Source organism: Osmerus eperlanus, chromosome 3, assembly GCF_963692335.1.
Source record: "Osmerus eperlanus chromosome 3, fOsmEpe2.1, whole genome shotgun sequence".
Taxonomy (NCBI): Eukaryota; Metazoa; Chordata; class Actinopteri; order Osmeriformes; family Osmeridae; genus Osmerus; species Osmerus eperlanus.
This window is the reverse complement of record NC_085020.1, coordinates 12,202,197-12,218,216: the sequence shown is the minus strand read 5'-3', so window position 1 is coordinate 12,218,216 and position 16,020 is coordinate 12,202,197. Positions and strand designations below refer to the sequence as shown.

Below are 16,020 nucleotides of genomic sequence, written 5' to 3'. Positions count from 1 at the left end.
CATTCACCCGCGTATTACAAAAATGGAATAGGTGGAGACAGAGCCCTAGATGGGGAGTGTGTGTGTCTAGTACCAGAGCCGGGGAGCCTTTCTACTCCCTATTACGAAGAAGCGTGCGAGGAAGATTGTGGCCGACCCCTCCCACCCTGGTCACTCCCTGTTCCAGCTACTCCCCTCTGGCAGAAGGCTGCGGTCCATCAGGACCAAAACCTCACGCTATAAGAACAGTTTCTTTCCATCTGCTACTGGCCTCTTCAACAAGGCCAAGGACTCCCATTGACATTCATTCACTTATTTAACCAGCCTATTATAAGTCCATCTAATGGCAGTATGCATAAACCACTTTATCTCAGTATCCGATTGCACTATGTTGACCATTCACGCTGCTCATTCTATTCTTATTTTTATATATATTTTATTTTATATTTAAATTGTTGTATTCTTAGATTGTTTAGTTCTTAGAAATAGTTAAACTTTTGTACTTTTACTTAAAGATCTGTATATGTTTAGTGTTTTGCACCTCCCTGCCACAGTAAATTCCGTGTTTGTATAACATACATGGCAAATAAACCGAATTCTGATTCTTAAGCCCATAGAGTTAAACATCCTGTAAAGTGGACCTGGAAACGAGTTTTAAGTTCGCCACACCACAGAATAATTTGTTATTAACTACCCATCCAAATTCGAATGAAAAAATAACACCGACAAGTATGTTAAATTAGGCTTTGAAATCGTGAAAAAATCAGCTGTCTTCTCTTCTTGAAACTGGGGGGGCGTGTCGCCTAAAGGAGCTGAAGCTCCGCCCCTCGCTGCCTAGTGCCTACCAGAGCCATAGAAAAAGAGAGTAAAGCGTGTCACTTGCGACCTGTAGTTCCAAACATTGCATTTTCCACCGTTCAATCCCATTCATTTTCAGTGTCTCCGAAGCAAGTTAGCTGGTAAATTGATTAAAATCCTTCATTTTTTCATATTTTTATCACCACATATCAATTGTTATTAGTAGTATTTCATATAGCGTATTTCATATAGCTAGCTTTAAAGTTTATCGTAAGCTTGTTAGATTCTAAATGCAGTTGGAGCTAGACTGTAGTTCTACGTAAGCAACACTTTTACTCTAGCTAGCTGTACATGTATCATAGCCAGAAGATCACCGGATCACTACAAACAAAAGGAGTGGAAGAACACTGGACATATTGTAAAATAAAATGTTTTATTGAATGCAGTTGGTTGCCTTGTTTATTCTGTTCTATTTACCAAACTCCTTTCTTGTCTTAAATTGAGCAGTTGCTGGTGATAATGGTTAGATTCAACTTGCATCAACTACTACAAATATAGGCTAAGTGTTGTTAATGTGGTAAATTGTAAGTGGGCTGATGAATAAAAAAACGTTTAACAAGTCCCATTTACTTCAACAGTCGAAGGTTAAACGTTAAGTGGAACAATATAGTCCTCATTAGGCTACTGTGTGGTATGTACAGTATGGTACAGTACAGTATGGTAGCTAGCATAGCCATTTCTAGCTCTGCTTCACAATATTGCGCTGTATTATAAGTATCCCTTCTGAAGTAGAGCAATGGCTAGTGTTTGCTGACCATGGGAGGGTTTAATAGCGTTCGACTCAAGTTAAAAGCAGTAGGCCTACATCTTACACAGCAGAAAGAAAAATATGTATTTCAGGTCATCTGCAAGTCCCAGTGTGCCATTACAATCAACCCTGGGCCCAGCAGCAGCAGCTTGGGTAGGCCTGGTTGCACAGTGAAATCCAGCTGCATGGTTGCTGCCAGAAGGTGACCTGAGAAGGAGTTGGGCCTTTGGGACATCATAGATGATCTGTTAAGTATAAAGACAACAGTGTGTGAATGTGAAGGACAGCCGATGAACCTTTATTTCTGTCACCTTGGCTGTGTATTTCATTTTTCTAGGTCTATACAAGGAAGATGACCGCTCAACAAATTGGCATCACAATATATTGGCACGAGAACCTATCACTTCATAACTGCTACCTCCAATCACTGTACATATTGTCCTGTCACTGAACATACTGTCCTGTAACTGTAGGCTACATACGTTTGCACTGGCACCAATTACTGTTATATGTTGTTTTATATGGCATCATGGTCCTGGGGGAATAGGTTTAGTGTTTATTTTGTATTTATTTAGGAGGTTTATTATATGTTAGCTTGTCATAGGTGTACACTTGTTCTGAGTACTTATATGTCATGTTATGCCAGGTTGCTTTGCGTTGTCTTGTCCTAAGAATTTCAGTGCACAGTCTGACCCTGTGTTGGTCTGTGCATCTGACATTAAAAGACTTGAACTTGAAACTCTGTTTCGTTTTTATTATGTACAACCATATGCAATTGAAAATGACAATAAAATACACTTGACTTGAAGATTAGCCTAACAACAGTTGTATATTGCCACCAACTAAGTTTGCGCATTTGCGCACAATACTGAGGCAACGCAATCGCAGTGCAAGGGAAGTTCACAAAGCTCCAAGCCAGACAGACAGCCAGCCAGCCAGCCTGATATTACTGCATTTATTTGTCTCTGCACCAATTGTTATATCATAGAGTATTGCAATTGTGACCACCAACTTCATACTAATAGCTAACTAGCATTGTATTTGATAGTAGCCTAGCTCGCACGAGCATTCTAAGACCTACTTTACTTACGTATTAGATGTTACAATTGTTGCCGTAATTTCCCATCGGAGATTCAAGCAAGCAGACTTTAATTTTGGAAAACCAGACGCTGATTGAGCCAAACCAGGCGTTAATTTCGTGTGGTTTGATAGACACGTCTCAAAAAAGCACGCGTTTATTTAGACGCGTGCTTTGTGACACGTTAAAAGCACGCGTCTAAATAAACGCGTGCTTTGAACGTGTCACGTGACACGATTCAATTTGAGGCGAAAAAGACGCCGACTTTGTATGGAAGTCGTCCATTACGCGTGGTTGACACACGGAGACGTCCTAATACTTGTCCTTTTGGCCTTCCATAGATCTGACCCTTTGGCTTTTTCGGACGAGTACCTGCATGAGAGGTATAGGTTTTCTGGAGATGGGATCCGTTATTTGTGTAGACTGGTGGGTCCCAAAATTCAGCACCGCACAGGGCGAAGCCTTGCTCTCACCATCCCACAGATGGTCTGTGTGGCGCTTTTTCGCAAGCGGCATGTTTTTATATGCTGTGGGAGATGCCGAAACCTTGAATAAAGGTACCATTTGCCGTACGGTCAGAAGTGTGTGTTTGGCACTGAAGTCCTTGGCACACATCTTCATTACCTTCCCTGGCCACAGAAGAATGTGTTACATCAAGGAGGATTTCCACAAGATTGCAGGTAACATGAATTATAGATTACAAAAAGCGTTACGTTAGAACAGTCACCAAATACTCAGACTATTTTGTGTTACAGGTTTCCCTAATGTCATTGGTGCGCTGGACTGCACACACATCCGAATTAAAAGCCCCTCAGGGGCCCATGAGGGAGATTATGTCAATCGAAAATCCTTCCACAGTATCAATGTTCAGGTAAAAATTATGTAATTACTGTCAACTAGCCAAATATTCTGTGCATTAAATGTGTAATGAATAGGCAACATTGCATCGTTTCAGATGATCTGTGATGCTTCCTGCATGATCACCAATGTGGAGGCAAAGTGGCCTGGGTCTGTCCATGACTCCCGAGTTCTCAGGTCCAGTACCATTTCCCAGCAACTGTCACAAGGTATGCCACACACATTTCACTGATAAACACAATTGTGTCAAAGGTTTAACTTGTGTAGTTGTAATGATTACATTTTGTATTGTCAGGTGAATTCTCTGGTGTTCTTCTGGGAGACAAGGGTTATGCCTGTGAGACATACCTTCTCACTCCACTAGCAGACCCTCAGACAGCAGCACAGCAAGGGTACAATCTTGCCCATGCAAGAACAAGGGGCCGAATTGAAATGGCATTTGGCCTTCTAAAGTCACGTTTTCAGTGTCTCCACCACCTGGGGGTCACCCCAGACAGGGCATGTGACATCACTGTAGCTTGCACTGTCCTACATAATGTTGCCTGTCTGAGGAGAGAAAGGGGTCCTGCACTGGCACCGGCGATTGAGTGGGACAATGCAGCAATCTTTCCAGATAACATAAATGGCAGGCTAGTCAGAGACCAATATATTAATTATTTTACATAAAAAACTTTATTTTCTTGTCCTTCTCAGGCAAGCTGGGAAGAGAGAGAGACAAAATAAATACATTGTTTTACCGATATGCAAAAGTGTGGATTGAAGTCATTTACTTATTTTTCTAGTTTCTTTTCTCCAGATCCAGTTTCCTTAGTTTTTTGTTCTTGATTTGTACATCAAGGTCCAGATCCTGGAGACGCCTCTTATTTACAGCAATCTTTGCATCTGCCAGCTCGATTTGCTTTTTTAGATGCTGCGTGTACAGACATCTGACAGTTTGTGAAGTCTGTAAACCATTCATTGATTAGCACAGCAGGAATTGTGCATGATTTAGATTTCCTTTAGCCCATACGTACTATGTTGCCAGGCTGGCTGTCAAGCTGTACTGCGTCTGGATCCTGTTACAAATATATATTATGAGTGCTATATAACTGACTTCTCATCCATTAGGGGCTAAATATGCATTTCCATACGATTTACATGATACCTCAGGCCTTCTGGAACCCAGTGACACAGTCTCCTCGTCATCCCATATGGCAGAAGTTCCTTCCCCCTGCCATATTGAATAGACTTTTTATTGACAGGATGTGCCAAGCCTTGTGCTTTTAACGAATAATACTCACTGGATCTTCGCCTGGTGGCAGGAGTGTAACTGTGTCCCCGGACACTGCAAGGCAAAACAAGGTCAGACAGTCCACATATGCCCGTATAAATGGGTAATTGTGTTTGATATGCAGTACTGGAAAATGTACCATGGATAAGGAGGGCAGTTTCTGCAGGTGGAACACAGTCTGTCGCTGTCCCACCCTCAATCCCTTCCATCACTGGCCTTCCCTGATTTAAATCCAGGGCCAATTCCTCAGCTGGGGTGAAGCCTGGAGCTGGTGGCCCTCCCCCAGTGCCAGACAAATGAGCCTTCTTCTTAACTGCTAAAATCAGTTTAGATAAAATATGTGAGCAGGCATAGTATAAGTAATTTCTACATACCATTTGCAAACTGTTAAGGCACTTACCAGACTGCAAAATGTTTTTATATTTAATCTTGACTTGTCTTTAATCTTTTCTGTCCAGTCATGTTTGTTCTGTATGAACATTAATTGTAGAAAGATATTTAGAATTAGACAAATCTTATAGAGATTTGTGCATATGGTTGTGAAACATATTCTCGCATGGTGTAAGGGTTTGAAATTAGGCCTAGTCTTTAGGGTAAATTTCCCGAGGAACATTAATTCCCTGCTCACTTTTGAGGGAAAGTAGGCTTAATAATAATACATTTTATTTATAGAGTGCTTTGCATGGTAGGCTACTCAAAGAGACGTTACAGTAAAACCAGCACATACACAGATAGGCCTACAGCAATAAAACCAACACATAAAACAAGCATATTAAAAGCAATTAAAACAGAGTGTACAACTTTCCTAGTAAGTACATATTTTTAAATAGGCTACTTACGCATTCAGTCGGTCAGCGATTGTCTGCCAGGCGTGTTCTCGCTGTTTAATAACGGCTGCCGTATTCCCCTTTTTGCAAATAATATGCTTAACCTCCTCATACATCTCCATTATTAATTTCTGCTCAGTGGGTGAAAAATATGCTGCACGCGTCTTCTCCATTCCTGCATCAGTGAATTTGTGATCGATACCATGGTCTATTTAAGAAATCCGTGAAGGTGCACTTATCCCAACTATGTACACCTGGATTGACATAGCGCCACCTTCTCATCCTGGCTTGGCAAACGTGCAACCGATTCAGCCGCGATGAGTGGATAACACTAAGTCAAGCTGCGCTTTTTCAGTTATCCTGGATATCTTTATTCTACTTTTGTGCAATAGCCCCCTGGTCAACTTCCGTTGTGAAAACGGGATGCAGCGTTTTTGGTTTGCGTGCTTTCGCTTTTGCAACGCGTTTATGTATTTGCAGCGTTTTTGGTTTGCGTGCTTTCGTTTTTGCAACGCGTTTATGTATTTGCAGCGTTTTTGGTTTGCGTGCTTTCGTTTTTGCAACGCGTTTATGTATTTGCATCGTTTTTGGTTTGTGTGCTTTCGTTTTTGGAACGCATTTATGTATTTGCAGCGCGTTTATGTATTTGGTTGTGTTGTGTGTATTTGCAGCGCGTTTGCTGAATGCTGCGCATGTGTTGTCAAATTCATGAAGATGTTTTCTAATGTCTATTTGCATGTGTTTTCTTACCTGTTTACGCTCCTGTTTCGCCCGCGAGACAAAAATGCTGCCTCCCCCTCCCTCAGTTACGACGCACTAAATTCTAACAAATATATTTTTTAGACGCTACACATGTTATACATCGTTGGAAAGCTACGATTCTTGTGCTTCCATTGAAATACACCAATTCAAGATCAAGTCGCAATAGCAAGCAAAGTCAACGTCTTTTTCCGGTGAACATTCCTTCAACAATGCCAAAGAAAAAAGTTGCAAATCATGCCATCAAAACTTGATCTGCGTAAGTCCCAAGGGTTCAAAGTATCTAACCATGTAAAGTAATTCGTCCAAATACAATGTTTTACGTTCATGAATAGCCATTATCCTTTGTTTCATTATGCAAGTTAGCCGACGGAAGAAACAACTTGTTCACATAAAAGTGTTATTTTCTCCGGTTTATCAACGGAGTATTTACAAAATGAAGGTCTCAAAATGTCCGTTGAACCCTCCCCTTTTGATTGACACCTTGTTCGACCCAATAGGAGCTTCCATGCCCCGTTGACAGCCCTCTAAAGCCAACTAGGTCTGTGCGTCCTGCCCCTCCCCCCGCCCCCCCCCCCCCCCCACACTCGTTCTAAACAAATTTCTCGAACTGGCTTCGACTGGCTCTGAAATTAGCTCGTTAGCCTTGTAGCTGACAGCTAGCTGAAAATGCCAATACCTCATTTGTATGCGTCTGTGGAGCCTTCAAAATAACAGTCGATTGCGCAATATGGTTGACAGAATCAGTGTTCTTTGTGCGCCAATCCTTGGAATCAGATAAAGCACTCCAATGTGTTCATGCTTCAGTTTTTGTGTTTCAGTATTACTAATTAGGGATTTAGCTATTATATATGATATTTCTAAGTACCAGAGATGGGCCAGAGATAACAATTATGAAAAATAATACCTTTTTATTTGACCTTGACCTTGGTTACAAAGGGTCATTTTGGAGTCTCCAAAAGACCCTTTTAGAAAATTCCTGGATGTACTCTTATAAAAACATGTGTCAAATATGAATATATTGTGGTATTATGTTTGACTTTTGATTTGAATTGGGTAAGGCTTCAACCTGTGGTCCAATTTAGTCTTCCAGATAATACCTACCACCTCTAGGCCTATTCAGGCCTCTGTTTTCAAAACAAAATCTAGGCGGAAATAGACATTTTCACTTTCCTTGTGTTCAAGCTTCAAAAAGAGACCATTTACATGCATGTACTCCAAATGGTTCAAGAACAGCTTCCAATTTACTTTGGGTATGCTGTTTAGGCGTTTTCAGGCAAATTTAACAGGAACATGAAAAGGTTAATTTGCAGCGCATTTGCACATATCGGCCACCGTACTACACGGCTACATTTGTCTCTTTCGCCTGATTGTCGTGGAGAAATTTCAGATTTGATTGTAGTTTTTGCATGTTCAACATGAATTATAGCTGGAAAGTTGAATGAACGAGTACTTTTGTCCTTTCGATTTCTTACAGGGTGAGTCGTTGTTGCCCATAACACGCTAGCATTCTGCTAATGAATGCTGATTTGTTGGTGAAGGACTACGACCAGAGATCCCGCTTGATGGCATCCGAAGCGGGATCAATCAGAATGTCAAAGCATTAGCAACAACATTAGCCAGCCAATACTCTTAGCATGTGTATTGACAGGGAGAGCCTAACCTGTCAGCTGTGTTGTCGATGCCTCGAGAGAAAAAAAGAAGTGACTAGAGCTTGCCGTAAAGCAGTATCTCTGGTCGTACGATGTGTATGACGTCATTGACATTTTAAAAGTATTTTTAGAACAGAAAGGCGACTTTAAAACAATCTAACACCCAGCAGTGTGTATTTTTTTTGCATCTTCTTTCGAATTCAGAATACTAGACAAAACATATCCTGAGAAAATTGGATTTTGAGGGGTATAGCTCAGACCCCCATTCATTCTGCACTCGCTCGTTAGTGCCCTCATATGGAACTAGAGTGGAACTGCAACCAGTTCAGAACCCGGAAGTTTCCCAAGAGTGGCAGTTCTCCCTATCAGAGAATGTTTAATATGGGGAGAACTGCCACTCTCGGGAAACTTACCGTACCGCCAGTGGCAGTTGAACATATGTGCAGGTCACCCGCTGTGAACCGACGTGCAGTCTAGCAGGGCCCAGAGGTTGTGCTATTTTGCTTCATGAGCCGATATTCCAGGTATTCCTGCTGACTTTAACCTGAGCACAGATGACATGGCAAAAACATGCTTCTTTAAATCTTGCATCCTGCCCATGCCTGGAGAAAACATTTGTTAACAAGTTTAAATTTATTTTAGATTGTCGTTATTTCATCCTTTCAATCGCTCCATCCCTTCAATCAGTCGATACAGTCGCCATACACGAATTCATCGGCAGATGTCACTAAAGTTATGTCAAATAAAATGCTTCCAAAAATACTTTTTCGACACAGTTGTTTCTAATGATTTTTTGGTTCGGAAAGTAGGCCTAGCCTAGTTGATAATCTATTATTTTGTAACTAGGTGTTTTGATTGAATCGATTTACTGGGTGTTTAAATATAGCGCGGTTTCGTTTTGGTTAGGTGTCCGTGCAATTGCCTGAGACTTCTAGAAATAGCGGTGCCCTTCAGTGCTTCTGGAGTTTTTCTCACGTCCCAAGTTTCCGCATGTGAGAGCTTGTGCACTCAGTCCGCGAGCGTACTCATTCATACTGGATACATTGAACCGTCTGTCATAGCAACGCAGGATAATCATAGAAAATGGAGTGTCGTGTGTTATCTATCCAGAGTCACGTTGTCAGGGGTTACGTCGGGAATAAATCTGCTACGTTTCCATTGCAGGTAAGAATTATGCACTGACAAAACAAGCCATTCAAGTTCGTAAGCTGCTGTGCTGACAGTTCAGAATGAATATACTGATGAGTCTGTATACGTACAGGACAGGCTCAAGGCTAACAGAGTAGTAGGCTAACATGTACATAAACCACATGTAAACCGCATCCTGCCATGCCACTTTTGGGCACGTCACGTTCTACCTTTAATGTTTACTGTACATTCCTAAACACACGTTTTGAATGCAGTCCTACATACTGAATTGATCATTCTGACAAATGGAAAGAGAAATCGAAGTGATCTTAGAACATGCTAACAACTTTATTGTTCATTAACTGTATCAGGTGTTGGGGTTTGAGGTGGACTCCATCAACTCTGTGCAGTTCTCCAATCACACAGGTAAAACGACACACATCAAGTATCTACTTGGTCTAATTAAATATTTCACAATGATTCGCGTATGTTTAGGGCTACAGGCTTCTCACTCAGTCGTCACTCAAAGCAACATTTCACCGCCATATGAGATTAAAAAAAAATAGATCAGCAGTAGAAATAGTTATATAAATGCCAGATTAAAATATGTTAAAGTGAAATTCTTCACTACAAAACATGCTTGTGCGAGGAAAAGCCATGGGTTGGGTAATGTTGGGCCCGAATATTACAAAGTAAACGATTAAAGTCACAGTTGACATTTATAAACTGTCACTTTTTTTTAAAGTATGGAAGTTAAGAATCACAAGCCATTTACTTGAAACCCCAGGGCATGCATTTAGTAACCAAACTGTGTAATGGGGTAGTCTGTTACGTCACCCGTCACCTCATTAATTCAGAAACCTTTACCCCTCTGTCACCCTCCCTTGTTACTTTGGAGAAGAATCAGGCCTTTGTGCATCTCCAAAACCACTCTTGTGTTTATTCAAGAGCATGTCACATGTTGAGGATAGCTGTTTTCTTTTAGTCTATCAGTGTAAAAGCTAATGGTTAGTGTGACATATCCATGTAGAAGCATTTTCAAGTTTCCTGCAAATAATGTTTTTTTCGGTTCAGGAAAGATAAGTTGAGAAACTTTTTTTTCCAGTTTTTTTCCACCTTCCGCATCACTTTCATCTCTGAGTTTCTGGCTACAGGCCAAGGTGGGTCCACTTAACCATGTGTCCAGGTTGAAGGGGGGAGGATTCAGAAAAACTACTCTGGTTGGGCCTGTAGAACAATGCAGATTTTTAAGAGATTCAACCAAGTAGAATATTCACGCTGACTGAAATCTTTGGCAACACCCCTGGTTCTAATAGCCAGCTTCCCTTTCTTGTAGAGTTTTGTCTATGACTAGGACATGTCTTACCTCTCATGTTAGGTTGCTTCACCCATTACTGTAACCACTCTCTTATACTGGCCAACTGTTCATTGGGTTTTAGACCCAGCTTATGTTTGATTGTTTTTCTCTCAAAACTGTTCAGCTGCTCATGAGGGAGAGGCACATTCTTCACATTTCTCGATGGTTAAACCCTTGAATGTATTATTTTTGCTCTGCAGGTGGCATGTTGAATAAATAAATTCAGACTTGAGAGATTAACTCTTTTAGGCCTGTTTCTTACTCAGCTGTTGGTTTGTGGTTAAAATGGAGAAGCTGTTTACGGGGTATCTTTGAATGCAGACCAGGAGAGCAAACTGCTCCCACAGTTGTTGTCAGTCTTTCAGATAGTTTGTCTCACTACCACTTTGTCTTTTACGTCTGTCTGTTTCCTAGGTTATGCCCACTGGAAGGGCCAGGTGTTGGCAGCAGAAGAACTGAATGTTCTGTATGAAGGAATCAAACTCAACAACGTCAACCACTATGACTATGTCCTCACAGGTAAGACACCGACACATACCCCAGATGTGTGAATACACACAAACACAGCTCACAAAAACCCACCAACCTCATCATGCTGAGGAGGAAGATTTGCTTCCGCTGATAAGCCTAAGGTGATGCCGACACGTGGTTGCTGTAGATTAGTGATTGAATGGTGCTGTTAGTCAAAAGCATTGTAAGGAGGTCTTAATTTGAAACCACTTTACTTTTGAAGAAATCCTGAATCCTATCTTTGTCTCTGAATTTGACCTTTCACCTTTACAAAAGATGAGCCTAAACAGTTGTATTTTCAGTAACTATAATACAGTAATACTCCGCTGCATAGCCATTTCTTAAATACATGGTTTACAGGTTAAAAGACCAGGCAGTTAGATAGTAATTAATTACCCATTGGTATGTGATGTTGATTCAGGTAGCACTATGGGCTATACTCAGAGTTGTGGTTTCTTATTAATTGTGGTCCCCAAGGGTATACCAGGGACACCTCCTTCCTGGAGATGGTGGTGGACATCATTCAGGAGCTGAAAAAAACCAACCCTAGCCTGGTGTATGGTGAGTATCCAGAGTGTGGAGAGATAACATCAACTAACTATAACAGTATTATGGACAATATTACAATTTCCTCTACAGAAGGCAATCACGCAGAATATGTACATTGTCACTGATGATGCAATTTTCCCCTCAGGGATCAATTCAGTTTTATCGAATCAAATCTACTATCCTTCTTTTTGCTGTAGTGTGCGATCCAGTGATGGGAGATCAGGGTACAATGGTAAACTTTCCTTCATCTCACCACTTGCACACACTGCTTGTTCTATAATCGTTGTCAAACCAGGTGCTTTGTTTAAACACGCTCCTCTTCTCCCCCCAGTATGTCCCAGAGGTCCTGCTGCCCATCTACAGGGAGAAGGTCGTCTCTGTGGCTGACATCCTCACCCCCAACCAGTTTGAGGCAGAGTAAGAAACCCTCATTTAAGTCCCTTATCTGCACTAAACATGATTCAATTATCTTTTTATTGTCACCTTGAATTGCTATTGTCATGTGACTACTATGCATTTGTAAACATCAGAAGATGGCATGTGTACTGTGTGTATTGTAGTGTGTGTATATACTGTATAGATATGTGTGTGTATTGTATTGTGTGTGTGTGTGTGTGTGTGTGTATTGTGTAACCTCTCAGAGTCTGTCTCTCAGGCTGTTGACTGGCAGAAAGATCCACACACAGAAAGATGCGGTCGAGGTGGGTTCCAAAACTGTTGCTTCAGTCTATCTGGGTCGAAAGTCACAGGCCCTAAATGGGATTTGAGACTTTCAAAAAGAGGTCCACCTTTTCATTGACAATAGTCTTAATAAGTTTAATGTCTTTGAAAATGAGTGTCAAGTGAATGGGACCCAGGAGCCGAGTGCACCAGCTTAGACTAACTTAAAGTTACGACTAGTGCACCAGTTAGACTTAAGCCCTTTATGTGCTGCACCTGGGTGTACATTTTACGCCTAGTGGGGAGCAGGCGTAAGTTGGAAAATCGGACTAATATCCATGGTAATTATCATGTACAACAGTTTGATCGCACATGCAGCGCGTCTTGTTTATAGGCAACATATGGAAAGGGCATTAAGGCAAGAAAGATTTGTCCGTCATCGCACAAATCCACTGTTAATTTTATTGGTGATCGATTTCCAAGCTGATTGTTTCTGTTTGTTTGTGTTGATATTATTAAATTTCCCCATGAGCACACTTCTATTCTGAGTAAACAACTACACGTTTTCTAATTTCTCTATCAGTAAAATATATTTTTCTTTCCTTTTGTTTTTTTAATCCATGGCTTGTTTAGAGTGTGCTTTGGATAGGCTCTTAAATGTGTTGCTTGGCAACGATCGACGCTTTCGCATTTTCACAAGGATGCGCATATTAAAACCAGGCGTAGCTACGACCGTGGTCTGTCAAGCTTGGTGCACTTGGTGTAAATTCAAATCACAAAGTTGGACGTAGCTAAGACCGACGTAGGAGTTAAGACCAACTTTTTTACGCCCAGCTGGTGCACTCGGCTCCAGATGGATAATGTGTTGATCGAGCAATCAATCAATCAAACTTTATTTATATAGCTCATTTCTTACCAGGATGCAATACAATGCGCTTCACAAAGGGGTTGAGGATAAGTGAGGATGATACTGCTGTTGATGATGATGGTGATGAAGGTAAAGACCTCCCTCTCCACCCCAGGTGATGGACCTGCTCCACCAGATGGGCCCTGACACGGTGGTCCTGACCAGTACAGACCTGACCTCCCACCATGGGGACCATTTTCTGGTGGCCCTCGGGAGCCAGAAGACGGGTAGGGCCCCCGCCAGACATAAGCTATCTAACCCATGCGCTGTTGATCAGGTAGAAGAACATCCACATAATGATTCCCCCAAGAACTTTCTGTAACTCTTTGAAGCTAAGCTGCTCAAATAGCCCACACCCCAGTGACGAGCATACACTCTGGGTTTGCTGGAACACTGATCTACTGACTACTCGTCACGTTAACGTGAAAATGTAACTTAAAACAACATAAAAACATTTTTTTTGTATATTCTCACTCATGTATAACCTTTGTCTGTGTTCCCTGTGATCCTCATGACTGGTCTTAACCGTGTCACCTCCTTCCAGTGCACCCAGACGGGACTTCATCCACCCAGAAAATCCGTGTGGAGATCCCCAAGGTGGATGCTGTGTTTGTGGGGACTGGAGACCTGTTTGCTGCCATGCTGCTGGCCTGGACACACCACCACCCTAATGACCTGAAGGTGAGTGAACCCTGACCTTAGATAAGTTAGCTAGTTAACAGAGTTGCAGAAAGCTTCCTAAGCTGCTTGTCCTTCCTGTCATCACTCAGACTGCCTGTGAGAAGACCGTCTCAGTCATGCATCATGTCATTCAGAGGACCTTTACCTACGCCAAAGGTAAGGCTATGGATTGTGTGTGTATGTAAGCATGTTTGAGAGTGCGTCAATGTGTTTTTTTAGTACCTGTCTAGTCAGTTAGTGTCCAGCTCAAGTCCATATCCATACCTGTCTCTTGTTGGTCTCACCATCCCATTCCCCTCCTACTCTTCCTTCCCTCTATATCCTCCTCATCCACCTCCCCCCATCCATCTCCCCCTCTCATCAACCTTCTCCCTCTTCTCCACCTTCCCACTCCTAATCCACCTTCTTCCCCTACTTCCCATCCTTTCTTCCATGCCTATCCTCCTTTTCCCTCTTCCTCACTTTCCCCCATTCCAGAGATGGCTGGTCCTGGGAGAAGGCCCAGTCCGGCCCAGCTGGAGCTGAGAATGGTCCAGAGCAAGGCTGACATTGAGAAGCCCGACATTGTTGTTGAGGCCACCATCTTATAACACCGCAGCCCATAGACAACCCTGCACTAATATGTAGGATTTACTATTATGGACTATCATGTGTAATTGCCTTATATGATTTCTTAGAGAGCACAATGTAATCATGACTGATGTTGGGGGGGGGGTTGTTTCCCTACTCACAATCTTGTCACTGCCATATCAGTGCCTGGAGTTGGAACCCGAGTCATAATCACATGCCTTTTAAAAATTAGAAGCCCAATTAGCCAACTTAGTCGGGCCGAAGAACAGAGAATAGACTGAAAACAAAGACTGCCTCAAAGAGTCAGTGGAATATCAGGAGTGTGTGAAAAGTATGTGTGAAAATCTGTGAAACCACAAGGGTGAAGATATTGGGCTTCAGTTTGGAATAGCAAGTCTTTATTGCTTTAAGGTGGGGCTCTCCAAGGGCTCACTCAACCCCTAATTTAGCACACCAGATTCTAATAATTAGCTAGTTGAATCAGGTTGGCTACTAGGGGTTGGAACAAGATCTTTCCAGGAACAGGGTTGGAGAGCCCTACTTTAAGGTGGCCAGTTTAAATATGAGATGCATTGGCAGTGAACAGTGTATCAAATTGTGTTGTCATCATGAAACATCTTATGGGGTACTAATCTGAGCACATTTCTCAAATTAAATATATTTTAATTGATTTTATTTTCGACAATATACTTACACATAGTATAGTCTGTAGACATTTTCACGATTGTTTTAATTTTCATTTTGTGAACAGTTCTTAATTGTGTTTTATCCCTGTACTTTAAATGTTACATTTCTTAAAATATTCTAACATTTACTGTAATTAATGTCTTACATTTCAACTGAGATCTATATTTGCACGTTATCTTGAATACACTTTTTTAATTAATTCTAATCATTGATTACTTTTCATGAGATGGTTTTGTGTCCATGATCATGTCTGTGGGACAGGCTTATGTAGGTACGACAGAATCACATAATATGACCTTAGTGGGGTTGGCCAGTGGAACATTAGATGTCAAATGCCTTTGTGTAGATCATTACTCATGTTAGAACGTTAAGTGCCAAACCTTAACCTGCTGCTCTGAACTGGAATGATAATAAATAAAGATTGATCATAAAATATTATTCTTTTCATTCCACCTATTTCCTTGTTACCATGTATTCTTCCAGGTCCTGAGTTGTAGGCTTCTTCGTTCCATCTTCCATGTCTAGCCTTGTGGTGGAATTTTAGGACTTATAGGAATATCGTTACAATGTATGTGTTTTATAAGCAGTGATCTATAAGTTTCTTTGTTATAGACAGTGAATGTAGGATGCATACTCTGTAGAATGGATGTAGCAGTTGGTCTTAAGGTATTTATGGTGTTGTTTTATGATGCCTAACTAAGAAGCCAGAGGCACGGAGGTTGAGGGGATTCTTGAGTTCCCGTGGCCTAAAGGGAGAAGTGTAGATGGATCAGTTGATCTAGCAGCTCTGACCTTTTGGCCAAGGAGATTGTGTCCTGTGTCCTGTTTGTGTTTCATTAAGTGTATCTTTACTATCCTAATTTAGAGAAGGAGCTGGGACATCAAAGAACTGTGGGACACTTGATTGGAGTCAAACTGTCACTGAGTAGTGCTGGCCAATCA

The 16,020-nt window shown here is 41.6% G+C and overlaps 2 protein-coding genes across 2 annotated transcripts in view; one reads left to right on the top strand and one right to left on the bottom strand.

Moving 5' to 3' along the window:
• The window catches only part of marchf4b (membrane associated ring-CH-type finger 4b), a 176,653-nt gene that overhangs the window by 113,432 nt on the left and 47,201 nt on the right, over positions 1–16,020 (bottom strand). The gene's annotated exons all lie outside the window — the stretch shown is intronic.
• LOC134017547 (pyridoxal kinase-like) lies at positions 8,954–15,516 on the top strand. Its single transcript, XM_062457274.1, has 11 exons — positions 8,954–9,193; positions 9,529–9,583; positions 10,929–11,033; positions 11,502–11,585; positions 11,771–11,805; positions 11,905–11,990; positions 12,229–12,274; positions 13,256–13,367; positions 13,685–13,821; positions 13,911–13,977; positions 14,299–15,516. The coding sequence occupies exons 1-11, from the start codon at positions 9,113–9,115 to the stop codon at positions 14,409–14,411; spliced, it is 921 nt and encodes a 306-aa protein (XP_062313258.1). The 5' UTR covers positions 8,954–9,112; the 3' UTR covers positions 14,412–15,516.

Excerpts from the sequence above, each read along its gene's own strand:
- LOC134017547 (XM_062457274.1), top strand. The coding sequence starts at position 9,113 with ATGGAGTGTCGTGTGTTATCTATCCAGAGTCACGTTGTCAGGGGTTAC. Across the intron at positions 11,806-11,904 it reads TGGGAGATCAGGGTACAATG|TATGTCCCAGAGGTCCTGCT; the intron begins GTAAACTTTCCT and ends TTCTCCCCCCAG. Across the intron at positions 13,368-13,684 it reads CCTCGGGAGCCAGAAGACGG|TGCACCCAGACGGGACTTCA; the intron begins GTAGGGCCCCCG and ends ACCTCCTTCCAG.